The 25,729-nt window shown below is 41.9% G+C and overlaps 1 protein-coding gene across 5 annotated transcripts in view; it reads left to right on the forward strand.

The window, feature by feature from the left end:
* The window catches only part of GUCY2F (guanylate cyclase 2F, retinal), a 51,131-nt gene extending 28,187 nt beyond the window's left edge, over positions 1-22,944 (forward strand). For 4 of the 5 annotated variants that reach the window (XM_069883283.1, XM_069883287.1, XM_069883288.1 and 1 more), the window contains 3 exons: positions 427-521; positions 1,599-1,684; positions 21,384-22,944. In XM_069883283.1, the coding sequence (XP_069739384.1) occupies positions 427-521; positions 1,599-1,684; positions 21,384-21,522 (320 nt within the window). In that variant the 3' untranslated portion in view covers positions 21,523-22,944. Of the gene's footprint in view, positions 1-426; positions 522-1,598; positions 1,685-13,803; positions 13,896-21,383 lie in introns of all 5 variants that reach the window. The other variant, XM_069883286.1, reaches the window with a different exon arrangement.
* Positions 22,945-25,729: the final 2,785 nt, after the last annotated feature.

Here is a 25,729-nt window from a genome sequence, read left to right on the forward strand (position 1 = left end):
TCAATTACTGAAACTTCCAGATGGATCTAGATGTACAGCCACATTTTCATCATGTACCAATGCAAACTCCATCTCTCTGATTTTCATCACAACTTTCAATAGATATTAGAGATTACATTCTTGATTCCAGCTGGCAATGTTGCTGAAAAATCACTTGCCATCTTTATTAAAAGCTGGACTTCCATGCTTAGTGTTTGGTATCCTTCTCCAGGAAGCTCCCAGTGTAGATATCCTCTCACCCCATGCTCGCTACAGCTCTTCCTGGAAGGATCTATCCATCAGTATCATACTCCATGCAGGGGAGCACCACATAGATACATCAGCTACACGCCCTCATGCCTTGGGACGTTTTTCCTTTCAGGTGTGAAACAGTGGGGAATTTTCAGTGTGTGTGCACTTTTTTACTGTTTTACTTTCCATTCCCAGCTTACAGAATCCATGTCAGTCAAAGTACAGTGGATATACTTCGGAGTCTAAACGAAGGCTATGATATTATATCTAGGGGAAAAACAGAATTGAAGGTAAGAAGGCCAGGGCTGTGCAAAATGCTTCAGAGGAATCTTCTTGCTTAAAAGAATTTTCATATTAAGCTCTTGTTTGGCCTTCATCCACTATTATTCCTTCCCATATTTTCCCTATCAGTCATTTCAGTACATGAGGTGATTATTGAAGGACTATAGGATCAAGCAATATCAACCGTATGTGCTGGATCTAAATATTTATTTAGAATCCTATTTAGTACACCCTTGACAGAAGCTGCTACATTTCACAGTGTTCAATCAAGATAACACTGAGTCAAAATATCACTTCTTCCCTCACATAGTAAATATAAGTAGGAGTTTTGCTTACCTTAAACATCTGCAGTAAGAGGCCTGAATACAACCTCAGGTCCCTTTCATAACAAGTGGAAAAATCTCACCTATGTTCATGTGTCTGCAAGTGGAGATAGGAGGTAATTATTCTATGTTTAGTCACTGTAAAGAACCTTTATACAGTTAGTGGAGACAAATTGTCACTTTAGAAAATTATTAACCTTACTTATTTTCAGGACTCACTCGGTGATCCGGTGGGTCTCTTCCAACCTGGTTATTCTGTGATTCTGTGATTCTGTGAATGCCAGCCTAGAAGTGTCTGTTTTCCTCCGCTTCTCCAGTCAAGGGTTTCAACTCTGATATTTCTGCCTACATATCATCAACTGCATCTCACCTTAAAAGCTAAATCATCAGTGGTGGGAGAGGACATTATTATTCTGATACTCAGTCAACTAACAGTTGTAAAATCTCTCAATTAATTTTGCTAGTGCTGTTAAATGTGATGAGCAGAAATTCTGTAGTTTCTCATTTATGTTAAGTTGTGTAGTTTCAATGACCCTCCTCAATGAGGGTCATTTGTAGATAACAGTTTGAACGAGACCTTTTCTTTTAGGATTGTGAAATTCAAATCATCCTTTAATCATTGTGAAGGACAGCCCAAGATTTCCAGCCATACTTTGTCTCTGGATATATATGAAGCCCTCAGAAACCCATTGAGGAATTTACATATTGAGCAGAGAGTGGTTATAAAGCTGGTCTTTATCTGGACCTTTTGTTTTATTTTAGGGTAAAGGAGTAGAAGACACATATTGGCTAGTTGGGAAAAAAGGCTTTCTGAAACCCTTACCTAAACCTCCTGAAATAAAGTCAAGGTAAGTGTGACTTCATCACAGTTCAATACATTCATTAAAAGGTCCTTGTTGGAGTTCACAGGATGAATAGCTGTCTTTGCATGGTACCTGTTTGCAAAGTCTGCATCATTTTTCTTAGGTGACTTACCTTTTCAGGCATACTGCTGGGACCCAGAGGTGATATGGTCTCTTCAACTACCCTCCTTAATCACAGTTCCCAAGAAGCTGCATGGAGACTTGCTCCTTTATTTCTGTAGTTGCTTTGTAGCTTTGCAATGCCTGACTTTGCAAATGGAGCACTGCCTGTTCAGCTGTCACATGCTGTATGTCTGGAAAGGATGTTGTGGTCAGGACATAAAAAGCAGGAGTGGGATTTGTTTGACAAGAACAATGTGGTCACCCACATGAAAGCTGGCCAATGTTGACTCCCTTGGCAGTCAATAAAAATAAGAACATCTTCAAGGGTCTGATTTGACTCATTAGAAGATGAACTGCCCTTACAAGATGCCTGTTTTGTTGCTTGTAGAGAAGTCCTGCAGTGACTACTTCAGACAGATGTCTGACAGCAAAAAACTCTGATTTTATTTTGACTCTGACTTTCCCTGAGGAATCTTATTTTAAGGCATTTTATTGTTAACGCTTGATGGAAATGAGTTATTGAGTAATGAATGTTGATATCAATGATGCATTATTTATGGAAAATATTAAATTTGGAGGAGCTTTGCCAAATTAGCAAGTTGGGTTGTCTTACCATGTAACCAAAGAAACACCAAGTCGTCTACATTGAGAGTAGGTTCTTCTTATCCTGGTTTTACCATCTAAAAGTCATGTGTTAAGCTTCTATTGACTGTTCAGTTTTTTCAATAATCCTCAAGCAGCCTTTTCTCTGGTAATTTGTGCCCAAGTCAGAATTGTGCAGGCCCAAGCTGTTTCTAAATATGGATTATAAATGACAGAAAATAGATCATGTCTTGGGGAACAGTAAGAGGAGGCAAAATAATTGCAAAAAAAATGTCCCACATGCCCTTGATTGGGGGGATCTTGAACATCCTTGTGTAACCTAAGAAGAATCCACCAGCAGCACTATAGAGATGGAGGTAATCTTCTGGTCCTGCCCCAATGGCCTGATCTTCCCTCTTCTTTTGCACTTTTTCTGTTGCCATAGATCATCATACAGTAGTTGAATGGATATGTAAATAATTAGAGGAAAAAGCAAAGTTATATGAAACTGAATCTGTCCTAGTGAAGGATCAAAATGACAGCTACACCTTGTAGAAGTTAAATAATATAGATATGTAACTGGATGTTCAAGCAAAGCAAATATTTAAAGAACTGCTCCATGCACAGTCTTTGCTCTTATCAGATAGGTGTCAGACATGACACCCTATTTTTCCAACCTTATCTTGATGGTTCAATTTTATGCCAGGTTATGAGAGGCTTAAAGTTGTTTCTCTGTTGGTCAATACAGTGTTTTCAAGATACTCCCTGATATATGTCTGTAGGAATTTCCTCGTGCAAAGGCCTTTTTTTTGTACTGAACGAAGTCCTCTTCTGTTTATCTTTTCACTCTGTCCTGAAGAAACTCATCTTCTATTTAGGAAGACCTTTCCATGAGGTCTTGCACAACCCTGTCCCTCACATCTGGTGAGATTTTCTCCTGTTCATAAGAGCAAACAACACATTCTTCAACAATTCATTTCCACACGTTACTCATCACTTAATTCCTCGAGGTTCACTGCATCTAGCAATCCACCTGAGAGATGTGCTGGAGAGTTTCAGCCCATAGTTTGGCTTGCTGTCTGTACTTTTGACTTAGACCACTACAGGCAATCATTAAGTATTAAACAAGGAAAGGCGATTTGCTTCAATGAAGTAAACTTCAGCTTCCATGCTTCTTACTGCCATAATAAGTCATAGACCTTGAGATAAAGAGTATTTCAGGCCTTCAGTGCAGTGGTTTGTGGAAAGGACAGCAGGTAACATAAAAAAAAAGTGCTAACTTCCCATTATTTCCCATGACGTAAACCCCACCAGCAAATCAAAACTGTAAGCACAATCCACAGCAGAAGGATTTCTTCACATGCAAAGGCAATTTTCCCACCTTGTTAAGCAGTCATGAGCAGATCTATGAATAAATAGTTCATAGAACTGTTCATAGACCTCCAGGGACAAAGAAAGCTTCATTATCCAGATGTGCTTGCCATAGTCTTGGCACCCTAGGCCACAAGAACAGTCCTCGATCTTACAAAGGTGAGTTTTTATGCAGGTTAGAAGCCAAACTTCAGCAAAATTACAAATATGGAAGAATATATTACTAAGTGATCAGATTAATATTAATGGTCCAGTAAAATACTGTGATAAGAACCTCTTCTGGTGTTGCTGAGATAATATATCTGTCTAGTAATAAACCTCAAGCCATCACCAAACTAAGAAACAATTGTTGTACCTACGTAATTTTGAACTTGATTGATGTGCATCAATCTCTTTCTAATTGCAATTACAGATTTATTGGAGACATTAGTTGGAACATCCTCATTGATTTCCATTATCTGCATTAGGCTTTCATACATTTACTGTCATTTAAAGATGTTCAGGTAAATGTATTTTATACTTAAAACCCAAGTGTTGTGAGTGACATGGCTCACATGGGATACAAAGTGTTTTGATTAAGAAGGAAGAGTGGTCAAATAAAAAACCTTATACGCTTTTTGGCACCCCGTAAAATCAAATTAACTGAATGGCTATTCTTAAGATTAACATTATGTCAAGATAAATTATATACAGTCTATGCTCTATATCTGGTTTCAGAAGTGAAAAGCTTACTAAAAAAAATGAAGGAAAAACCCCTTCACATGCTCTTTTTATGAGATAGGGCGGAGGTTCAGTAGTAGCCCCAAGACACAGGAAAAGTGCAAGTTTTAAGTCCAGATTAAAATGCTAGTTCCTGCTCTCTGTTTTACCTGCGTTACAAGGATTTTTAGGTTAAATTCACATCATCTAGAACAGGGCAGGTAGCTGAATGGGCTCCTTAGTCCTTCCCTTACTCCAAGGCAAATTCCTCCACCTTCCCTGGCAGATGTCTGCCTGTGATTATTTCTCCTTCTCTCTTACATCTTGTTAAGATCTGTATTGCACTATCTCAGGGTCTTATGGGATGGGGTTCAATTGCGCAATAGCCACAGAAGACAAAGAAAAAACCTTTCCACAGAATTCTGTGACATGAAATAACAGCAAATTAGGGTGGACACAGAGAAGATGCAACAAGATGGTGAGATAGCAAAACCAAGTATTCTGAGACGTCAAGCAGCAGCCTATCTGTGGGATAGAATTTTTTTTTGAGATTTCACTGTTCAGGCATTTAAAGGAAGTCTGTGAGGTTTACCTGAGGGTATACCAACAGACTAGTTTGGGGTCTGAAGAGCAGTCATGGAAAAAGCACAAAATTTAGCTTCTAAATATGAGACAGTGGAAGTTGGCATTCTGTGGTGCTCTGGGACAGGCAGCAACTTATCAGCAGTGCTGGAGCACTCCTATTGTCCAAAAGAGTAGAAAAGATGTGGGGTTATGCAGATCAATCAGATACAAGCCTGACATGGACTAAATCACAGATGAATTTGGCAAAGCACTGAAAAAGTATCTAGCACTAGAAAAAAATCAAAAGCTGATGAAATTCATTTTTAAAACAAAACCCGAGATACAGCATCAATCATTCATTTGCAGTTCCAGGTATACGAATGACATACTTGGTCTACTTACTTTCCAGCTTTTACCATCCCATTTCAGAAATCCTTTGCTCTGGTACAGAATACAGCGCTTTCCAGCAGCAGGAGCCCTCTGCCCCAGGAGGCAGCTTTGTCTAGAAACTTTCCCTTTCTAATACTACTTTTATTTAGCAATAGAAAGTCAACTAAAAAGAAAAAAAAAACTACACCACAGTTCAGCAAAGAAAGATACAGATATTTGGTCCTCTCAGAGGTTTTTAATCATTAAACCAGTGCCCAGGGAAAGAACGTAAGAGAGTTTTTTATTTTTATCATCAAGCCTAGATCTGTTCTCTAGTATGAAATCATTCAGTAGGTCTGAAGTCCCGAAGGGCCAATAAAGCACCTAGTCCACCACAAGCCAGCTGAATATGAGCCAGCAGTGTGTCCAGGTGGCCAAGAAGGCCAATATCAGGCTTGCATCAGAAATAGTCTGGCCAGCAGGACTAGGGAGGAGATCATCTTCCTGTACTTGGCACTAGTGAGTACTTGACACTAGTGTACTTGGCCCCTCACTACAATAAGGACATTGAGCTGCTGGAGCATGTCCAAAGAAGGGCAATGAAGCTGGTGAATGATTTAAAGCACAAGTCTTACAGAGGCTGAGGGAGATGGAGCTGTTTAGTTTAGAGAATTATAGAATCATAGAATGGTTTGGGTTGGAAGGGACCTTAAAGATCATCTAGTTCCAACCCCTCTGCCATGGGCAGGGACACATCCCACAAAGTTGCTCAAGGCCTCATCCAACCTGGCCTTGAACACATCCAGAGATGGGGCATCCACAACTTCCCTGGGCAACCTGTGCCAGTGACTCACCACTCTCATCATGAAGAAATTCCTCCTTATGTCTAGTCTAAATGCAACTCTCTCCAATTTATAGTCATTGCCCCTAGTACTATCACTACACGCATTTGTAAAATGTCCCTCTCCAGCTTTCTTGTAGCCCCCTTCAGGTACTGGAATGTTGCTGTAAGGTCTCCTCAGAGCCTTCTCTTCTCCAGGCTGAACAACCCCAACTCACTCAGCCTGTCCTCATAGCAGAGGTGCTCCAGCCCTCTGATCATCCTTGTAGATCTCCTTTGGACCTGTTCCAACAGCTCCATATCCTTCATATGTTGAGCATTCCAGAACTGGACACAGTACTCCAGATGAGATCTCACAAGAGAGGGAGAGAGGGGCAGAATCACCTTCCTCGACCTGCTGGCCATGGTTCTTTTGATGCAGCCCAGGATACCATTGGCCTTCTGGGCTGCGAGCATACACTGCTGGCCCATATCGAGCTTCTAATCAATCAGTACCCCCAAGTCCTTCTCTGCCGGGCTGCCCTCAATTACATCCCCCAACCTATATTGAAGCAACAGATTGCCCTGACCGAAGTGTAGAACCTTGTATTTGGCCTTATAGAACCTCACTTCTCGAGCCTGTCCAGGTCTCTCTGGATGACATCCCATCCTTCTGGTCTGACAACTGCACCCCTCAGCTTGGTGCCATCTGCAAACTTGCTGAGGGTGTACTCGATCTCACTATCTGTATCATTGATGAAGGTATTAAACAGCATCCGTCCCAGTACGGACCCCTGAGGGCCACCATTTTTCATGGATCTCCATCTGGACATCGAACTGTTGACCACTACTCTCTGAATACAACCATCCAACAAATTTCTTATTCACTGAACAGTCCACCCATCAAACCCATATCTCTCCAATTCAGAGAGAAGGATGCTGGGTGGGGGCATGTCAAAGGCTTTACAGAAGTCCAGAGCCAGTCCTCAGCTTCCTCCTTGTTGTTGATATGAGGTCATCGTTTTTGTTCATTAGTGGGGGTACACTTTTTTAACCTTCTTTTTCTGGTTGACATACCTATAGAAGCCCTTCTTGTTATGCTTTGCCAAGTTCAGTTCCAGCTGTGCCTTGGCCTTCCTGACCCCATGCCTGCACAATCAGGCAGTGTCCCTGTACCCTTCCTGGGTTACCTGTCACTGCTTGCACAGCCTGTTTAGTTCCCTCTTGCTCTTCAGTTTGACCAACAGGTCTCAACTCAGCCACGCTGGTCTCTTCCTTTCCCTGCCTAATTTCCTACATCTGCAGACTGAGCACTTTTGTACTCTATGGAAATCATTCTTAAATATTTGCCAGCTCCATTCTGCTCCCTTGACCCTGAGGACTGTTTCCTAGGGGCTCCTACTGACTAATTCTTTGAAGAGCTGGCAGTTTGCTTTCCTAAAATTTAGGGTCCTGATTACACTCCTTGCCTGTCCCATATCCCTCAGGACTTTGAACTCCACTAGTGCGGGATGACTGCAGCTCAGGCTGCCTCCAATCTTGACATCACTGATGAGCTCACTTGTATTGGTGACCATCAGGTCCAGCATTGCATCTGTTCAGGTGGGAGTCTCTATTACCTGTGTTAAGAAATTATATTTGATGCACACTAGGAGTCCCCTGGATTGCCTACAGCCTGCTGTGCTACTTTTCCAGCATATACAAGGTGGTTGAAGTCCCCTAGTAGGACAAGAGCTTGTGAGCATGAAGCCTCCTGTAGCTGGAGGAAGAAGGCTTCATCAGTAGGCTACCATTGATGAGGTGGCCTGTAGCATACACCACCAACGAGGTTCCTTTTGTTGCTTCAGTCTTTTCTTCTCACCCATAAGCCTTCGACCTGTTTGTGGCTATTCTTCAAAGAAGAGAAAGAGAGAAAAGGAGGCTGAGATGAGATCTTATCACTCTCTACAGCTACCCAAAAGGAGGTTGTAGGGAAGCAGATGTTGGTTTCTTCTCCCAGGTAACAAGTGATAGAACAAGAGGAAATGGCCTCATGTTGTGCCAGAGGAGGTTTAGACTAGATATCAGGAAAAAGTTCTTCACCCAAAAGGTTGTCAAGCATTGGAACATTCTGCCCAGGGAAGTGGTCGAATCACCACCCATGGAGGTATCTAAAAGATGTGTAGATGTGGTGCTTAGTGACATGCTTTAGTGGTGAACTTGACAGTGTTAGGCTTCATGATCTTAAAGGTCTTTTTCAACCTAAATTATTCTGATTCTGTGATTCACCATAAGTACAACCTGACTTGAGAAATCACTAAAAACTGATGCAGGCAGAGATAGGAGAAGGTTTTTGGGCTTCCCCATCCTCACATAAATGAAGATAAATAGGAGAAAAAAGCACTGAGATCCTTGTTTGGAGATGGAATGGGTGAGAAGCAGTGAAGGATGCTCACAGAATGCATCTGCCAACACCACTTCTTTTTACGAACCAGGAAAAAGACACCTGCTAGGACATAGCTGCTTCTCTACCTAATGCAAAGCTCTCATCGCATTTTCTATGTTGAGGCACTCTGGCAGGGTGGAAGATGGACAGTAGAGAGACTCTAGTGTTTCTGTTGCTGATGATGTGTCTCTCCAGAGGGTTAAGCAAAAGGATTCCCATTTGGGTACCTATTTGAAGATTTTCACCCAATACATTTTTAAATCAGAAAAAAAAGAAAAAAAAGAAAAAAAAAGAGCTCGTCAAACAAACAGCAGTGAGAAACTTTTGCTGTCCTTACATAGCTGGAATTATGCAACAGCATCAAAACATTTCCTAAATAAACTTTATATAACATATAACAAGAGCTATTTGGAGAAATCAAAGTGTCCTCTGGCTTATAGGCTTAATCACCCAATGTCAGGACAGATGTTTTTTGCTTCAGAATCAATGCTTTCTTTCCAAATTATTTCTGAACCCCTAACACAGCGGCAAAATGAAGAAAAATGAATAGTCTGTTCACGGCTGTGGTATAATGCAGGTGAGAAAGAAGGATTTTTCTCAGAAAGGGAATGAAAGCCAGTGACTCATCTCCCTTTGAACAAGGCTCTGAGTTGGAATGTGGTGCTCCAGCTGATATATTTAAACAAGATCTTTTTTTGAGCAAGCTGATGTTTCTGGACAAGTTAGCTGTAGTGTTAGATTAGACAATTACTGTCAATAGCAAGAAACACTAAATGCAACATTCAAAAAGGAAGAAAAGTGTGGTAGTTACATTGTTTGGCAGTAAGATGTGATTCAGCATATTACCTTTTCTTCCATGGATAGTTCTATGAACTTAGGGAATGATAATACCGAAACTGTGCTCAGGACTTGTCTAGCTTTGTGGATTGTATTCTGGCTTACAGGTATGGCCTCAAGCATGACCGAAGTGTGTCCAGATGTGTCTGAATATGCCCAGTAGTTTCTTCTGTCTCACCCAGACAGGTTGGGAGGTGGAGATCCTCTGGAAGGGTGTTTTTACAAAGGGACAAAGAGAGAAAGCAGCTCTCAACACCTCAACTGCAGGAGAGGCTGCCTAGTATAGGTCTTGGCTGCAGTTCATTTGAGGGTGTTTCTCCCTGGATGTGCCCACATTTCCCTTGAAAATAGAGGCAGAGCGAAGCCCAGTGATGAGTGATGTGAGCTATCTGAACGGGAGTCACACTGAGTCTAGGAATATTTTTATGGTGTTGTACCCACTGACTGGCCAGGTGAGATCTCTGTCTGATCAGGGAACGCTGCTCTCCCTTATGCTGTCTCGGCAAGCTTGCTTATTACATATAAGCCCAAAAGCTCTTTTCTGAATGACAGTGCTGAAGTACAAGAGTGAAGAGTCCTGAGGAGAAATCATGTCAGAACTGCTTTTAATCTCCTTTGCTCCCCAGCTAACCAATTCTGCAAATTTACCAGCCATTTAAAGTACAAAAAACTGGAGTATGATGAAACATGGGTTAAAATAAAATAAACCACAGGCTGCCCCATGAGGTGATTGAGTCACTATCCCTGGAGGTATTTAAAAGAGGAGGAGATGAGGTGCTTGGGGATATGGTTTGGTAGTGGACAGGTACAGTTGGACTTCATAGAATCACAGAATGACCTGAGTTGAAAGGGACCCACAAGGATCATTGAGTCCAACTCCTATCCCTGCACAGGACAATCCTAAAATTTACACCATGTGTCTGAGTGCCTTGTCCAAATGCTTCTTGAATATTGTCGGGCTAGGCACCATGGTCACTTCCCTGAGGAGGCTGCTCCAGTGCTCCACCACCCTCCAAGTGAAGAACTTTTTCTTAATATCCATCCTAACCCTCCCCTGGCACAGATTCCTGCCATTCCCTCAGTTCCTATCACTAGTCACCAGAAAGAAGAAATCAGTGTCGTCTTCTTTTCCTTCACTTGTGAGGAAGCAGTAAACTGCAACACGGTCCCTCCTCAGTCTTCTCTTCTCCAGGCTGAACAGACCAAGTGACTTCAGCTGCTCCTCATATGACTTCCCCTCTAGACCCTTCATCAACTTTGTGGCCCTCCTCTGGACACCCTCCAGTAGCTTGATAGCCTTTTAATGCTGTGGTGCTCCAAACTGCACACAGTACATGAGCTAGGGCTGCACCAGCGTGAAGTAGAGCGGGACAAACACCTCCCTCCACTGGCTAGTAATGCCGTGCTTGATGCACTCCAGGACATGGTTGGCTGCCAGGGTACACTGTTGGCTCATGTTCTATTTGCTGTCAAGTGGAACCCCCAGATCTCTTTCCACAGGGCTGCTCTCCAGCCTCTGACTCCCCAGTCTGTATGTATATCCAGGGTTGCTGTGACCCAGGTGCAAAACGCGACACTTGCCCTTGTTAAACTTCATGTGGTTGGTCATTGCCCAGTTCTCCAGTTTGTCTAGAACCCTCTGTGGGGCCTCTTTGTCCTCAAGAGTGTCAACTGCTTGCCCCAATTTCACAGCAACAGCAAACTTGGCTAGTAAACCTTTGAGTCCTGCATCCAAGTCATTCATGAAGATACTAAAGTGTACTGGCTCTAAGACTGATACCTGTGGAACCCTGCTAGTGACTGGTCACCAGGCCAATGTAACCCCATTCAATCTGACACTTTGAGCCTGACCCATAAGCCATTTGTTCACCCATGTGCTTATCCAGCTGTATGCTGGACATTTTACTTAGGAGGATATTGTGAGAAACAGTATCAAAGGCCTTACTGAAATCCAGAAAGATTACGTCAACTGGTCTTCCTTGGTCAGCTAGGTAGGTAATGTTGTCACAGAAGGAAATTAAGTGTGTCAGCCAGGACTTTCCACTTATAAACCTGGGACCAATGACTTTGTTGTCTTTCAAGTATTTTTCAATAGCTCACAGAATAATCTTCTCCGTAGTCTGACCAGGTAGTGAAGCGAGACTAACAAGCCTGTAGTTATTGGGGTCATCCCAGCCACCCTTCTTGAAGACTGGGACAACACTTACCAGCTTCCAGTCAACTGGTACCTCTCTAGATTCCCAAGAGCACTAAAAATCATTGAGAGAGTTCTCGCTATGACACCAGCCATCTCTTTAAGTACTCTGGTATGAATCCCATCAGGCCCCATCAGCTTATAGGGATGCAGCTGGAACTTTATTATCTCAAAGGTCAACCAAGAGATCCAAAAATTCTATGATTCTGTGTATTGAACTGCTCAGGATACATGCACCTTGCAATAGGGCACTCATTGCTCCAGCGTACACATTTATGTGAAGTGGGGATAACTAGAAAGAAGGGCAGAGAAGACTCTGTCTGCATTTGTATGACTCAGACCTGAAGGCAATTTGAGTTGCAGTTGTTCTCACCAAAGGTTCAGAGTGACCAAGTCATAAAGATGCTCTGTTTACAGGTCTGAGCCTTTCCCCCTTTAACTGGGAACTAGAAGTGGTGCTGGCTGCCTAAAGTTCAGGGACTTGTGTTTTCACAAGTCAGAAAAGAGAAGTCAATTCAGAAAAGAGAAGTCAATAACTTTAACAGTCCAGAGAGCTAGGGTACAGTACCTTAGAGATTTTCTTTTGCTGGCTTTGGAAACAAGGTAGTAGAAAGAGAGCACCTTGGAAAAATTACTTCTTACTTCAGAAAGGGAGGTTTAATGAGTTGTTGAGATGAAGCGTGCAGAATCAGCCCTCTCCAGCTGCTCAGACATCAATGCTCTATTCATTTTTTCTTGTTATTGTGCCATGGATGAAGGTCAAGTGATTATCGAATGGTTATTTGATAATTGTGTGAACTGTGTTTGGAGATGGAGGTAATCTGATCAGGTAATTTGATAACTGTGCTTGATCCCCCAATCCTTCGGTCTCATCTTCACCTTCTGTGGATCACAACCTGCTGCACTATCATGCAGAAATTGGCAGCAACCTCCTCCACCTCCCTGTGGGTGAAGTCCTGCTGGGTGGAATCAAAGAACAAGTCCTCTCATACTCACGCACTTGAATTTTGCTACTTCTTGCATAAATGGGCCGAAGACAGAGTATTCTTCTTCTCCCACTAACTGGTAGGATATAATCTAATTAAAAGTTATCTACCTCTAGCATAGACACCTCCATCTGAGTTGGTTAACTTACACATCTTTTGGACTCAATGCTGAGTGATAGATACTTCTAGTTGCAACTCTTCTGCCCCACAGAGGACACATGTTTTGGGATAAGCCCCATCCGTGACCTGCTGGCTCACAAGAGAGCCCCAGATATTTAGCTCAAATGGAGACATCTTTGTCATAGATAGCTAAATTTCAGGGAGGTGAATCTCACCTTGTAGATCCCCAGAAGAAACCATTTCTTATTCAGCCCATCAGGATAGTATTCTCTTGGCTTTCCTGTTCTCGGGACTCAGCCCTAAAGGATATAGTACTCATGGATGGGTTTATAAACGGGGATCAATGTTTCTATAAAAAGGAAAGACATTCCCACAGTGAGAATTTAGGCAAGGGATGGAAAGACAGTGGGGTTAAATGTTGCCATTTGTAGGACAGAACTGATAAAAGAGCTGAAACTTTATTCCAGTCTCCCTTGGGAAAGGTTGTTAAATTTGTGCTAAGCTTTCAGGAAAAACTGTCTGTCTCTAGAGAGTTAAATAGGATTTCCATTTGGAAATGTGCCCATAGCTTTAAGAGTTAAGAGTTTCTGAAAGCAACACCCATGGAAGACCAAAATGGACTGAGGCAGAAGCTGAACTAACCAAAGACAAGATCTTCACAACAGTTTTGTTCTGTTCTTCCCTTTGATGAGGAAGGGAGGATTGGAGGAATAATCAAACAATTCTCCCAAGATTCATCTTGTCTAATAGATTCAGGACTCTGGAAGTGTCTGGCAATACAGATTATAAAAGGTGCCAGAGCAGGCATGTAACTTTTGGACACTTAAAATTAAATGAGCTAACCTCACTCTTTCCAATAAGTTGAGCTGAATTGATACTAGAGGGGAATAAATGAAATCAGAACCAGGCCAAATATTTGTTTTTCTTTTTCACACCAGAAGACACTTACCTTTCATGCAGTCTGTTACAGTCTGTTCTTTGTTGCAGATGAAACTGAACTGGTTCTTTCTCTAATGGCCTACATGTTCACTGCAGGTGTAGAGCTCATGGGTTGCCCCCGGAAGAAATTGCAGAGTTCAAAAGGAGGAAAGCTGAAAAACTCCTTGGCAAAAGGGCCTAGATCTGAGGTAGTAGCTGTAGGACAGTCCCAAAGTAGCTCTGCTATTTAGTGTCTGCTTATGTGTTATTTGTCTGCATTTTGCTGGTTTTAGTTCCATGCCTTCTTTATTTTTTGCCAAAAATGTGTATTATTTTTTGAAGTGTCTCATTCAAAAGGTGCTTGGAGCATCCGCAAAGCTGTCTAGAGATAGTAGTACCCTTGTTGGGTGATTTGCTAGCAAATTCATGACCTGTTATCACATTCATTCCTGAAAGACATACAGTAGTACTGCGTTTACCTGCAGTGTATTATCGATCCACTGGATGTCGATGTGCACTGTGCCAGGAAGAGCCCAGTCCGTGGTAAACACAGAGATAAAGCTGGAGTTCAAGCTTGGAGGAATCCAAATTGATTCTTATTGCTTTCCTGTAATGTTCATCTCCTCCCTAGTGTAATTCCATATCTCAGGACAGGAAACAGGATGCAGCTCTTTTAGTCATTACTGTGGTACCCGCTAATAAGAGAAATAAATGGGGATTTTGGAGAATTTGGTTGGAATTCAGAAGTCGCATGGAATATAATAGCATGAATTGAGGTGCCTGATCAAACAGCTACTACTGGAGCAAGGCTGACTTATAAGCATACACACGTGTGTGGGTCCAACATCCTGTGAAAATGCTCTGTGATTGAGTTTTTTTTTAATTACACCTCTGAAATCAGCAATAATGCTTCTACTCAGTGCTTCTGAACTAACTTTTATTTAATTCCCACTTTCTTAGAAAAAGGTAGAGACAGATGAAAGCCCAGAATGTCTAGATATAGGCTGGTTACAAACCCCTAAGATACATCATATCAAGCCAATATATTATTCTGAAGACTAAAGCTCTATCTAATTTTCTCACAAAAATAAAACCCAACAGAGTGCATTTAGCTGTGTTACACTTTCCGAGCCACAGTTCTGAAAGATTCAGGGGGTGTTACAAGGCTGCTTTATCTCCCTTAAGAGTTTTTTAAATTTTTGTCTGAGACTCTCCCTATTCTAGAAGCTGGTCATAAATTCTTCATTTAAAAAAAAGATTTAAATATAGGACAAAATGTGCAGACACCTGCATAAGCACTACCATATGTGATACTCAATGCTAAATATAAGTCTAAAGGCAGAGGAGACCACCCTGCTGATCTACACCTATGAGTACAAGCTACTCCTCTCAGGCCAGAGACAAAGAAGATCTCTCACTTGGGTTATCCCTGTTTGACAAAAACTGCACATATACTGATACAAAAACATTTCGTACATGTATCACCCACAGATATAGACTTCTGCACTGAAGCAGGGTTAATTAGCAGCATGTTATAAAGAACAGAATGTCCTCATTAGCCCATTTGGCTCAGTTCATGGGAAGTAAAATAAAAAAAAGCCAGGCGTTTATACCTGGAACTTTTCAACAAAAAAGTCCTAGTTCGATCCTTGTGTGCATGAAGCTCTCAATGGAGTTAATTATGTCCTCAACAGTCACTTATTCTCACATGCTTGCTTGGTGATGTTTCCAGGTAATCTGATTTTATTAACCTGATTAATCTGGGACTTTAGGAGATGCATCTGTATGTCCTGAGGGAACTGGTGGATGAAGTGGACTGCTGGGCAGAGACCAATGGCATGAGGTTTAACAAGGCCAAATGCCGGGTCCTGCACTTGGGGCACAACAACCCTATGCAGTGCTACAGAATAGGAGAAGTCTGGCTAGAAAGCAGCCTGGAGGAGAAGGATCTGGGAGTGTTGGTCGACAGCTGACTGAACATGACCCAGCAGTGTGCCCAGGTGGCCAAGAAGGCCAATGGCATCTTGGCTTGTATCAGAAACGGCGTGACCAGCAGGTCCAGGGAGGTTATTCTCCCTCTGTACTCGGCACTGGTGAGACCGCTCCTCGAATCCTGTGTTCAGTTCTGGACCCCTCACCACAAGAAGGATATTGAGGCTCTGGAGCAAGTCCAGAGAAGAGCAACGAAGCTGGTGAGGGGGCTGGAGAACAGGCCTTATGAGGAACGGATGAGAGAGCTGGGGTTGTTTAGCCTGGAGAAGAGGAGGCTGAGGGGTGACCTCATTGCTCTCTACAACTACCCGAAAGGAGGTTGTGGAGAGGAGGGTGCTGGCCTCTTCTCCCAAGTGACAGGGGACAGGACAAGAGGAAATGGCCTCAAGCTCCACCAGGGGAGATTCAGGCTCGACATAAGGAAAAAATTCTTCATTGAAAGGGTCATTAGGCAATGGAACGGTCTGCCCAGGGAGGTGGTTGAGTCACCTTCCCTGGAGGTGTTTAAGGTGTGGGTGGATGAGGTACTGGGGGGCATGGTTTAGAGACTGGTGAGAATGGTTGGACTCGATGATCCGGTGAGTCTCTTCCAACCTGGTGATTCTATGATTCTATGAAGTTGCTAAGCTACTATCCACCATGTCTGCACAGTTGTGGCAGTATGGTAAAGTTCCCACTAACTGGAAAAAAAAGGGAAACATGATTGCCATTTTCAAAAAGGGAAAAAGAGAAGACCCTGGGACTACAGGCCAGTCGGTCTCTCATTCTTGACTGACAGGATCATGGAGAAGATCCTCCTGGAAACTACGCTAAGGCACATGTAAAATACGGAGGTGACTGGTAGCAACTAATATGGCTTCATTAAGGGCAAAACTATGCCTGACAAATTTGGTGTCCTTCTGTAAGACTACAGCGTTGGTGGATAGGGGAAGACTAACTGACATCACCTACCTGGACTTGTGCAAAGCATTCAACACTGTCCCATACAACATCCTTGTCTCTAAATTGGAGAGATGTGGATTTGATAGATGGAACACTTGGTGGATAAGGAATTGGCTGGATGGTCACACTTAAAGAGTTGCAGTCAACAGTTTAGTGTCAAGAGACCTGTGCGAGTGGCATTCTGCAAAAGTTGATATTGGGACCAGTGTTGTTTAATATCTTTGTCTGAGACATGGACATTCAGATTGAGGGCACTCACTGAAAGTGAGTATGTCAACGACACTTAGCTATGTGATGCAGTTGACATGCTGGAGGGAAGGGATGCCATCCACAGGGATCTTGGCAGGCTTGAGAGGTGGGCCAGTTTGAACCTTGTGAAGTTCAACAAGGCCAAGTGGAAGGTCCTACACCTGGGCCAGGGCAATCCCTAGTACAATCTCATGCTAGGTGAAGAATGGACTGAGAGCAGCCCTGAGGAGAAGGACTTGGGGATGTTGATTGGTTGATGGAAAGCTGGACATGACCCAGCAATGTGAACTTGTGGCCGAGAAAGCCAACTGTATCCTGGGCTGCATCCAAAGAAGTATGAGCAGGAGGTCTAAGGAGATGATTCTCCCCTTCTACTGCGGTCTCATGAGACCTCACCTGAAGTACTGTGTTCAGCTCTGGGACACACAGCATAACAAAGACATGGACTTGTAGGAGCAGATCCAGAGGAGGACTATGAAGATGATCAGAGGGCTGGAGCACTTCTCTTATGAAGACAGGCTGAAACAGTTAGGGTTTGTCAGCTCGGAAAGGAAAAGGCTCCTGGAAGACTTTATAACAGCCTTCCAGTGCCTAAAGTGGGGACTGCAATAAAAAACAAAGAGGGACTTTTACAAGGGCATCTGGTGGTAGGACAAGAAGAGGTAACAGTTTTAAGCTGGAAGAGGTAACAGTTTTAAGCTGAAAGAGGACAGATTTAGATTAGAGGTAAGGAGAAATTCTTTACCATGAAGGCCGTGAGGCACTGGAACAGATTGCCCAGAGATGTTGATACCCCATCCCTGGAAGTGTTTGGAGTCAGGTCGGATGGGGGTTTAAGCAACCTGGTCTAGTGGAAGGTTGGTACTAGATGATCTTGAAGACCCCTTCCAATTCAAAGCTTTCTATGACTCAATGATTCTATGAAACCATCTTAGACATTTATAGTGAAAGGGAATATGCCATCAATAACTCTTTTTTCCTTGATAGCAATAAAGGAATGCTATATAAGGATCCCAGATACAGTGATCTATAGTCCATTCACACAGTTCACAGTCCCATTAACCTGGATCTATCAACAGGGTCCTTGCTGCAGTAAGATGGGGATTTCCATCTCAAAGTATTTATACATTTCAGAGTATTCATCTGGCCTGGAGTCCAAAGGAAGACCAAGACTTTAGTCCTCATGCTTAGGAAGGGAGTCCTTCAACCTTGAAAGAATGACTGTGGGTTCTTGTCCTTGGCAAGCACCTATTTTCTTGAAGTGATCATTCTGGCTGGATCTTGATAAAAAGGTGCAGCAAAGCATGAGGAACACCAAAGGACACGTCCAGTTACATGAGGATAATCCTCTTGGCTATACTACTAGGGATTCTTATAGTTAGTCCTGCAGTAGGATATGTGACCTTGACACAGACTAACACACTCATGTAGGTTGGATTCAGCCTGGAGCACCATGGTTGTCAGAGACACTTATGCAAGGCTGGCAGATGAAACTGCAGCTGAAGACCATATAGGACAAACCATGGCATCTCAAATACTGCTAGACAGTATCCTCAGGTAGCTGAATCCCACTCTTAGCATCTTAAAGTGCTTCTGATATTGAGAAAGGGATTTCTCTCTTTCTTTCAAGGCCCAGCAGAGAACTGTTCCACAGAAAGATTAATGACTTCCTGTTACCCCTAGACCAATCTCTCTTTAGAGACAGACCCCATGCAATTCAGTCAGGCCTCGTTGTGGAGCTGAAAGGCGCAAGATTTCACCCATATGTGATCGGTAGCTGCTGTATTTATCCATGGTCTATAAATCTTTGTGTCACCTGTATTGCTCTTTGCTGAATCACAGATACATAAGCATGCAGTGTAGTCTGTACATGGGCAAAGGACCAGTCTGGGATCACATAAAAGAACTGATGCCAAATTTTTAAGTTATTTTCACTCCCTTCTTTTTTTCCTCAAATTTTGCTTCTCCCTCGATTCTAACCTCTCAACCTGTCAGCTTAGTGATAGGAGATCCCTCAAGGTTCTTTCTTGTTCAGGAAACACAGGAAACACCCAAATAATTGGATCTTGCTGGCCAAGCCATGGACTAGCAAGGTGTGGCTCACCCACAGTTAAGATCTGAAAGCTCATTCTGGACAGGGTTTTTGATAAAGTTTTTCTTTGTCCTCAGAGGTGAAACCCATGACTACGCAGACACTCATACAAGAACAGCTAACTCCTTCAGCCTCACTGCAGGGATAATCTCAGATGATTTTGCCCACATGATCTCTCCAAAAATTAAAACCGTAACTGCAGAAACCAAACATTTGTTTCTGTTGATGTTTTTCCCATTAATATCTTTTTTTTCTTTCTCCTTTCTTCCATTCTGCATCTGCTACTTCTTCTCTCTTGGTATGCAGGGATATCTCCCAGCAACACACTGAAAGACATATCTTCTTCCAACACCAGAAAAGTCTAAAAAACCACAAAAAACATTTATTTTTCTTGTTTCCTTAGTGGTTGCAAAACATTTGGAATAATCTCTGACAAGGGCATCAGCTCTTTCTCATAAATTTCAATGAGCGGATTTTCAGGGTTGATCCTCTACTGAATTCTAAATTGCATTGAGTTGATACACTTGAGTGATTTCTGAAGATTCAGCAATTTGCCCGTAGATCCCTTTCCTGGTTTTTTTTTCCCTTGGTTGTCCTTGGCTGCCCTCTGTCTCCCCAGTGAGTGTGACTGTGAAGGGAACGTGATGTGTGGAGTCCTGGCTCTTTTCTTGTTGTGCCCAGTTTTGATAGTCAGTCCTTAGGCACAGGTAAACAGACCATCACACACCATCTGCAGAACCTTAGGTCAAACAATAAAATACAATTCCCTTGAATGATAACAAAAAAGCACTAGATTTGTAGTATGCAGGGTGTCAGTGAGGTCAGCCCTGCATACGCGATTCTGGTGTGAGTGCTATTACTTGATATTGCTATACTCAAAACTTATTTTTATTCTTTTTAGATATCTAATAGGTATTTTAAAGACAGCTTGTCCTGTGCTGTCACTAAGGGTAGTTTCATTAGGCTGCTTAACAATTCTCTATTTATAATTTGTCATTGGTGTGAATAGGCCTTGGGCCTAGGAATATTTATTCCTCTCCTTTCAAGACCACATCTTTTACACTCTCAGAACAGTTTGAGATGGAAGGGACCTTTAGAGGTCTTCTAGTCCAACTCTCCTGCAGGAAGCAGGGACATCTTCAACCAGATCAGGTTGCTTGGATCCATCCAACCTGACTTTGAATGTTTCCAGAGATGGGGTATCTACTGCCTCTCTGGGCAGCCTGTGTCAGTGTTTCATCATCCTCGTTGTAAAAAATTTCTTCCCTATATCTAGTTTGAATCTCCCCCTTTTAGTTTAAAATAGTTATCCATTGTCCTATTTCTACAGGATCCCTGCTCTACGTAGTCAATTTTAAGTATATTTGTGTTCTAAAGTAACTGCTTGTTTGTTGTACACAATAATGGTGTGTACAATTTAAAACATTTTAGTACAATTTATATGTATACACACAACAATTTCTCAACTATTTCTTTTAATATCTATATAATCATAATGATGTTATTGGTGTGGGTCAGAATTTTGTACTTTTTGCTTTAAAACAGATGGAATGAAGTAAATATGATTTCATACAATTCTTTCTCTAGCACAGGACTGCTGCAGAGTTGAGATCTATCTAAAGCTCTGCCATTCACTCAGCCTTTGGCCTTCTACAAGTCTTTGATGTTTATTTTGTCTCTGAAACTCCTATTATGTTATAATAAATTGATGCCCACTGACAGATGGTAGAACTTGAGCATCATGAACAGTTATATATCATAGCAAATGGTCTTCAAGCACTGCAACATCAGTTTGCTAGTCTGGATCTAGGCATAGTCTCTCAGTTAGCCCAGCTCTTAAGTCCTAGCACTCAGCAGTTTATTCTTTCAGGAACAGTGCTAGGCTAAGGCAGTGAAACCACACCTGGATCTGAGATGAATGTCAGGGCTTTCTGGTGCTCTGCCCATCCTGGCTTGTTCAGACCATAGAGCTGTCAGAGCAGCCGGACCTTCAGATTTCTCATTAGTGGCAGTGAATGACCTTAAATTCAGAGAAACACAGCTGACTAACAGGGAATCTCGGTCATTACCAGTTAGGGGCTTTATGAGGCTTGTGATTCACAGCTAGGAATGCTTTTTCGCAAGTAGCTGAAGCCCTCAAGTTGTTCTTATGTAAATATAATTTGGACTTGTAAAGTGGATATTTTTGGATAAAGGCTGTGTGTATCCCATTAACCCACACAACAGCATCAGCGGTTGTGTGGCCTACTGGGACCAGCACATCCCTGTAGTTCTCTACCAACATCCCTCCTTGCCTGATGCTTCTTGATGGCTTTGAGAACATCTAATATTTCTGCTTTGTCTGACACAAAATTATGCAAAATGAAAGCCTTTTCCTTAGCAAGCAGTGTTGCTAACTCCTCCTCTCTTCTCTGCTTTACAGTCACAACTGGCCAGATATGCTGACCAGGAAACTCAAATCTGTCCTGAGGGACACAAAGAAGACACTGACAAAAGCAACCTTTAAAGACCTGGGGAACAGGAAAGAGGCTGAAATAAGTATTGAAGAGGATGAAGTCTGAGAAGAGCACAGAAAAGAACTAGTAAAACTGGGATGGACACCTTGAAAACAACCAAGTAGAGGAGCTCACATCCTCCCTTTAATTCCCTTCCAGTCCAAAACAGTAAAACTGATAAAGCCTCTTAGCTCTTGCAGGGGGTGATGCTGAGCAGGCAGATGAATTGTGGCCATCATCTGTTGTGGGATTTGGCACCATCTCAGAGCTGTACTTGTGCATTTTTGGCAGAGGCCCACTGGGGAGGGAAGCGATGGTAACAGTAATGCCAACTGGTCATCAGCATCTGTCACAAAGGTGAGCCCAAAGAATTTTTTAGCTATGTCTGCGTGGAAATACAAACATGTCCAGCTGCACTGGGGACTGGATTTGATTTTTTTTTTGTTGTAGGAAACTATTTTCATGAAAATCAGTGCAATCCAGAAGAAAATGTTTTTGACAATGACAAAAAATGTTTTACTCTCTCACAAGGGGAAATTTTGAATCAGAATGTTTTGTTCCTGTATGTCAGTTTAAGCTGAAACTTTTCTTTTAAATCAACATTTCAGCTGCAAATGGCATTTTAATGTTATTTTCAAACTGAAATGACAGTTTTGAAATGAAACTCTTTGGTATGAATCAATATTTGCTTTCAAATGCCAAAATGTGATTCCGCTCAAAATGTCAAAATATGTCATCTTTTCAATTCCAGATCTAAGCTGGAAGAACATTTTGTTTTTCTTTATACAGACACACATATAGCATATCTAAAACATGTTATGCTTTTCATCCCATAGCAGGATGAAAATGGAATGCCAAGATACTGGAAAAAGGAGATGCAGGGAATGACGTTCTGCAGTTCCTTTAGATGAGTAATACTAATAAGATGAGAATTTTCTTTCCTGCAATAGTGGGGGTAAGGGAATGAAAAATGCATCACTTCAGTAGTCAAAAGCCTAAAGTACATCATGCTTTTCCTTCCCAATCTCTGAGTGGCCTCAAAGGTGTTTCACTTCAAAGTAAGCATCACAGTAAGTAAAAATGCATTTCTGCAAAGGGCCAGCATTTGATCTGTAGACGCTTCTCACAAATCACACTTAATCAAGGTCAAATAATTTTGTTGTTGGCCACTTCTTTGTCCAAGTTTTTTACTCCTGTTCCAAACCTGGCTTCTAACAAACTTCTGGGAATTGTTGTTCCCTCTTCTGCAAGGCTGAAGAGAACTGCAGATATGGTAATTTAATCAATGTTATCACCAGAAGGTGCTCATTGAAAACAGAGACCTTTCTCAAACGCAGATACAACTCTTCTCATGAGAGTAACCAGAGCAGATTTTTATCATTCAGATGATGAACAAGAGTGAACATCCACTCACCAAACCTTCTTTGGTTATTGCAAATATCTTTATGAAATGAGGCAAGGAAGACTCCACAAAGCTAAGTAAGATACTATTTTCACAACTAATTTGCTGTAGCAAGTAAGAGTTGTTTGGAGTATAAACATCTGAAAAGTGAAAATGGAATGGAAATTGATTCAGGATCTTTAATAATGAGATTCTACTCTGTGGCACCTGTTTCTGTGACAGGAGGTTTTTTTCTGTTTTGTGATGGGAGTTGATATTCAAGGAGAGACATGTTGGCCCTTGAAAGACTTATGTAAAAAGGCTTATATGACACTTGAGCTGCCAAACAGGGCTTAGGAAAGCTTTCACCTTTGGCACTGTGCACACTCTCTGTCTGCAAATTCATTCAGGAATCGGAAAGGCGTAATGCTCTTGCATTGATGAGCTTTCCTTGGAAAGGCCTATGAGTAGTCAAGGCTGGACTCCAAATGAAGATAAATACCCCCAATGATGTGCAAAACGAGAATCATCTGGCTAAATATAGCCCTGTAAGGTGCAGTCTGAGACAGCCACTCAGGTCCTTTAACAGTCAGAGAAGGGAAACAGGCACTTCCCAGGAGTATTTCTTAGGCTCCTACATGTGGATACTGCTGTGTGTGCCAGCTGTCTCAGTTCTCATTACAGGTAAGGGATATCAAGTCAAAAAGTCCAAGGTGCCTAATGACTCAGTTGAGCCTAAAATGGGTGCTTACATTGGCTTGCACAGTCATCCCTGAACTTCAACGACTATTGGCAAGATCTCCATTCAAGCAATGGGAGCATGGTGCACACAGCAATACCCAAACCCAAGATACCTGTGATACAATTTGACTGCTGAAACACAGGTGGTTAGTATCATTTGTGATGCCCTTGGTGGACTTCGCAGTGTTAGATTTACAGTTGGACTTTATAATCTTAAAGATCTACCCCAATTTAAATGTTTCTATACATTTATAATTCAGTGGTTCTATTATTCTGTCTAAATCAACCAGATAGAGTTGATAAATATGACACAGGACTAGATCCTTTTGCAATGGCAGCTGGAGGCCAGAAAGTAGATGCTAAGATCTGAAATAATAGCAGACAGTTATGTTTAATGAGATACCAGGTATCTGCATACAGATGGATGAACTGTGCCCTAAAAGTTCTTGCCATCAACTCTAACAGGAGCTGCACTGATCAGCTCAGGTGAAGAAACCTACACCATGGATGATTAAAGTCAAGTTCAATGCACCCTCCTCCCACATAGATAACATTACTGGTTTGGAGGAGGTGCTGAACTCCCTGTCCTTTAACTCGGGCCTGGAAAGTCTACTAATCTTCTCCAAAACACTGTTCTTCTCAGCATGGAGGCAAAGTGGATGTAGAAGAAGACATGTGAGCAGAAAACAAAATCTGTGAAGCAACATGCTCTTAGCCACAGAAGAAACCTCGCAGCTGCAGGAATAGCTGCCATTATTGCTCCTGAGAAACTTCCCATAATCCATTTAGCTGGTTGGACAGTGAGCAGGAAGGACAGAAATCTTTTATTTCTGCTATCTATAAAATTAAACATTTGTAAATGAGTGAGAAAATACCCAAACAAGACAACTCTTCAACTGACCGCTATGCATACAGTCTCCCTTTCAATGTCTATAAATATGTACAAGTATATGTATATTAATTTGGGGGTACACAGTTTTTTATTTCATACTTATCCACTAAGAAATAATTTTTTGAGTGTGTGTTTTTGTTAGCCTGAGAAAAGACAATTTTAAGAAAATCTTCATAGCCAAAACTCAGATTTTCCAGATGAAGACCTTTCAAACTAGAGGATTTCTGTCTGCCCTTCTGTACACAGTTTTGGGATTCTTTCTTCAGGGTTTAGTCTTCTAAAATAAACAACATTCTTTGAATTTGTTTTAAAAAATCAAATAGTAAATCTGTGGGAAAGAGTGGCAGAGAAGCAAAGTCCTGATCACTGATGACTTTAGTAATCCCAGGATAATTCTTAATTCTCTTTGAAGCCAGAAGTAATTTTTTCCTCTTAATTTCAACAGGAAGAGGCCAAGGACTCATTCTTGAACGTGATAACCTCTGCTATTAGAAAGACATTAAATATATTTATATTTTCCCGGCATTGCTCTGTTTAGACAGGTCTAGGTTTACTCATGAGATTTCTTCCCATACTAATTAAGATTATTGTGTTAGGCTCTTTTCTTGTTATTTTGCTCCTAAAACTAATGTTCAGATGTTGTAATGAGGATGATGGGGGTTAAAAGCAGCAAATGTAATTTTTGTAGTTCTGCAGGAGACTTCTCAGATGATTGTGGACAAATCTAGGATAGTGAAGCACACACTCTAGAAACCACTATCAACAAGAACTTGCCATGTGATTGCAGGAGGTTTTACCATTAATTTTATTTTAATGTAATTGTGCAAATCCACTGAGAGATGTAGATGTATTTATGCACAATATACACTGTCTTAATGTAGTACATATTTCACACAGTATTCTTAACAGTGAATTAAAACCAAATGCCAATAAAGATCCCTGGAGATCTATCCCTCCACCTGAAAGTCTTATTCTTGTTTGTGATTTTTCCTTCCTCACAGCTCCCGGTGCGGAGAAGTTACTTATCACAGAAACACAGAAACATAGAATACTTCAGATTGGAAGGGACCATGAAGGTCATCTGGTCCAATCCCTCTACACTAAGTAGGGACATCTTCAACCAGGTTAGGTTGCTCAGAGCCCTGTCCAACCTGACCTTGAATGTTTCCAGGGATGGGGCATCCACCACCTCTCTGGGCAACCCGTGCCAGTGTTTCACACCAACAATGAAAAAAAATTCTTCCTAATATCTAGCCTAA

The sequence above is a fragment of the Phaenicophaeus curvirostris genome, chromosome 1, assembly GCF_032191515.1.
Source record: "Phaenicophaeus curvirostris isolate KB17595 chromosome 1, BPBGC_Pcur_1.0, whole genome shotgun sequence".
NCBI classification, from domain to species: Eukaryota; Metazoa; Chordata; class Aves; order Cuculiformes; family Cuculidae; genus Phaenicophaeus; species Phaenicophaeus curvirostris.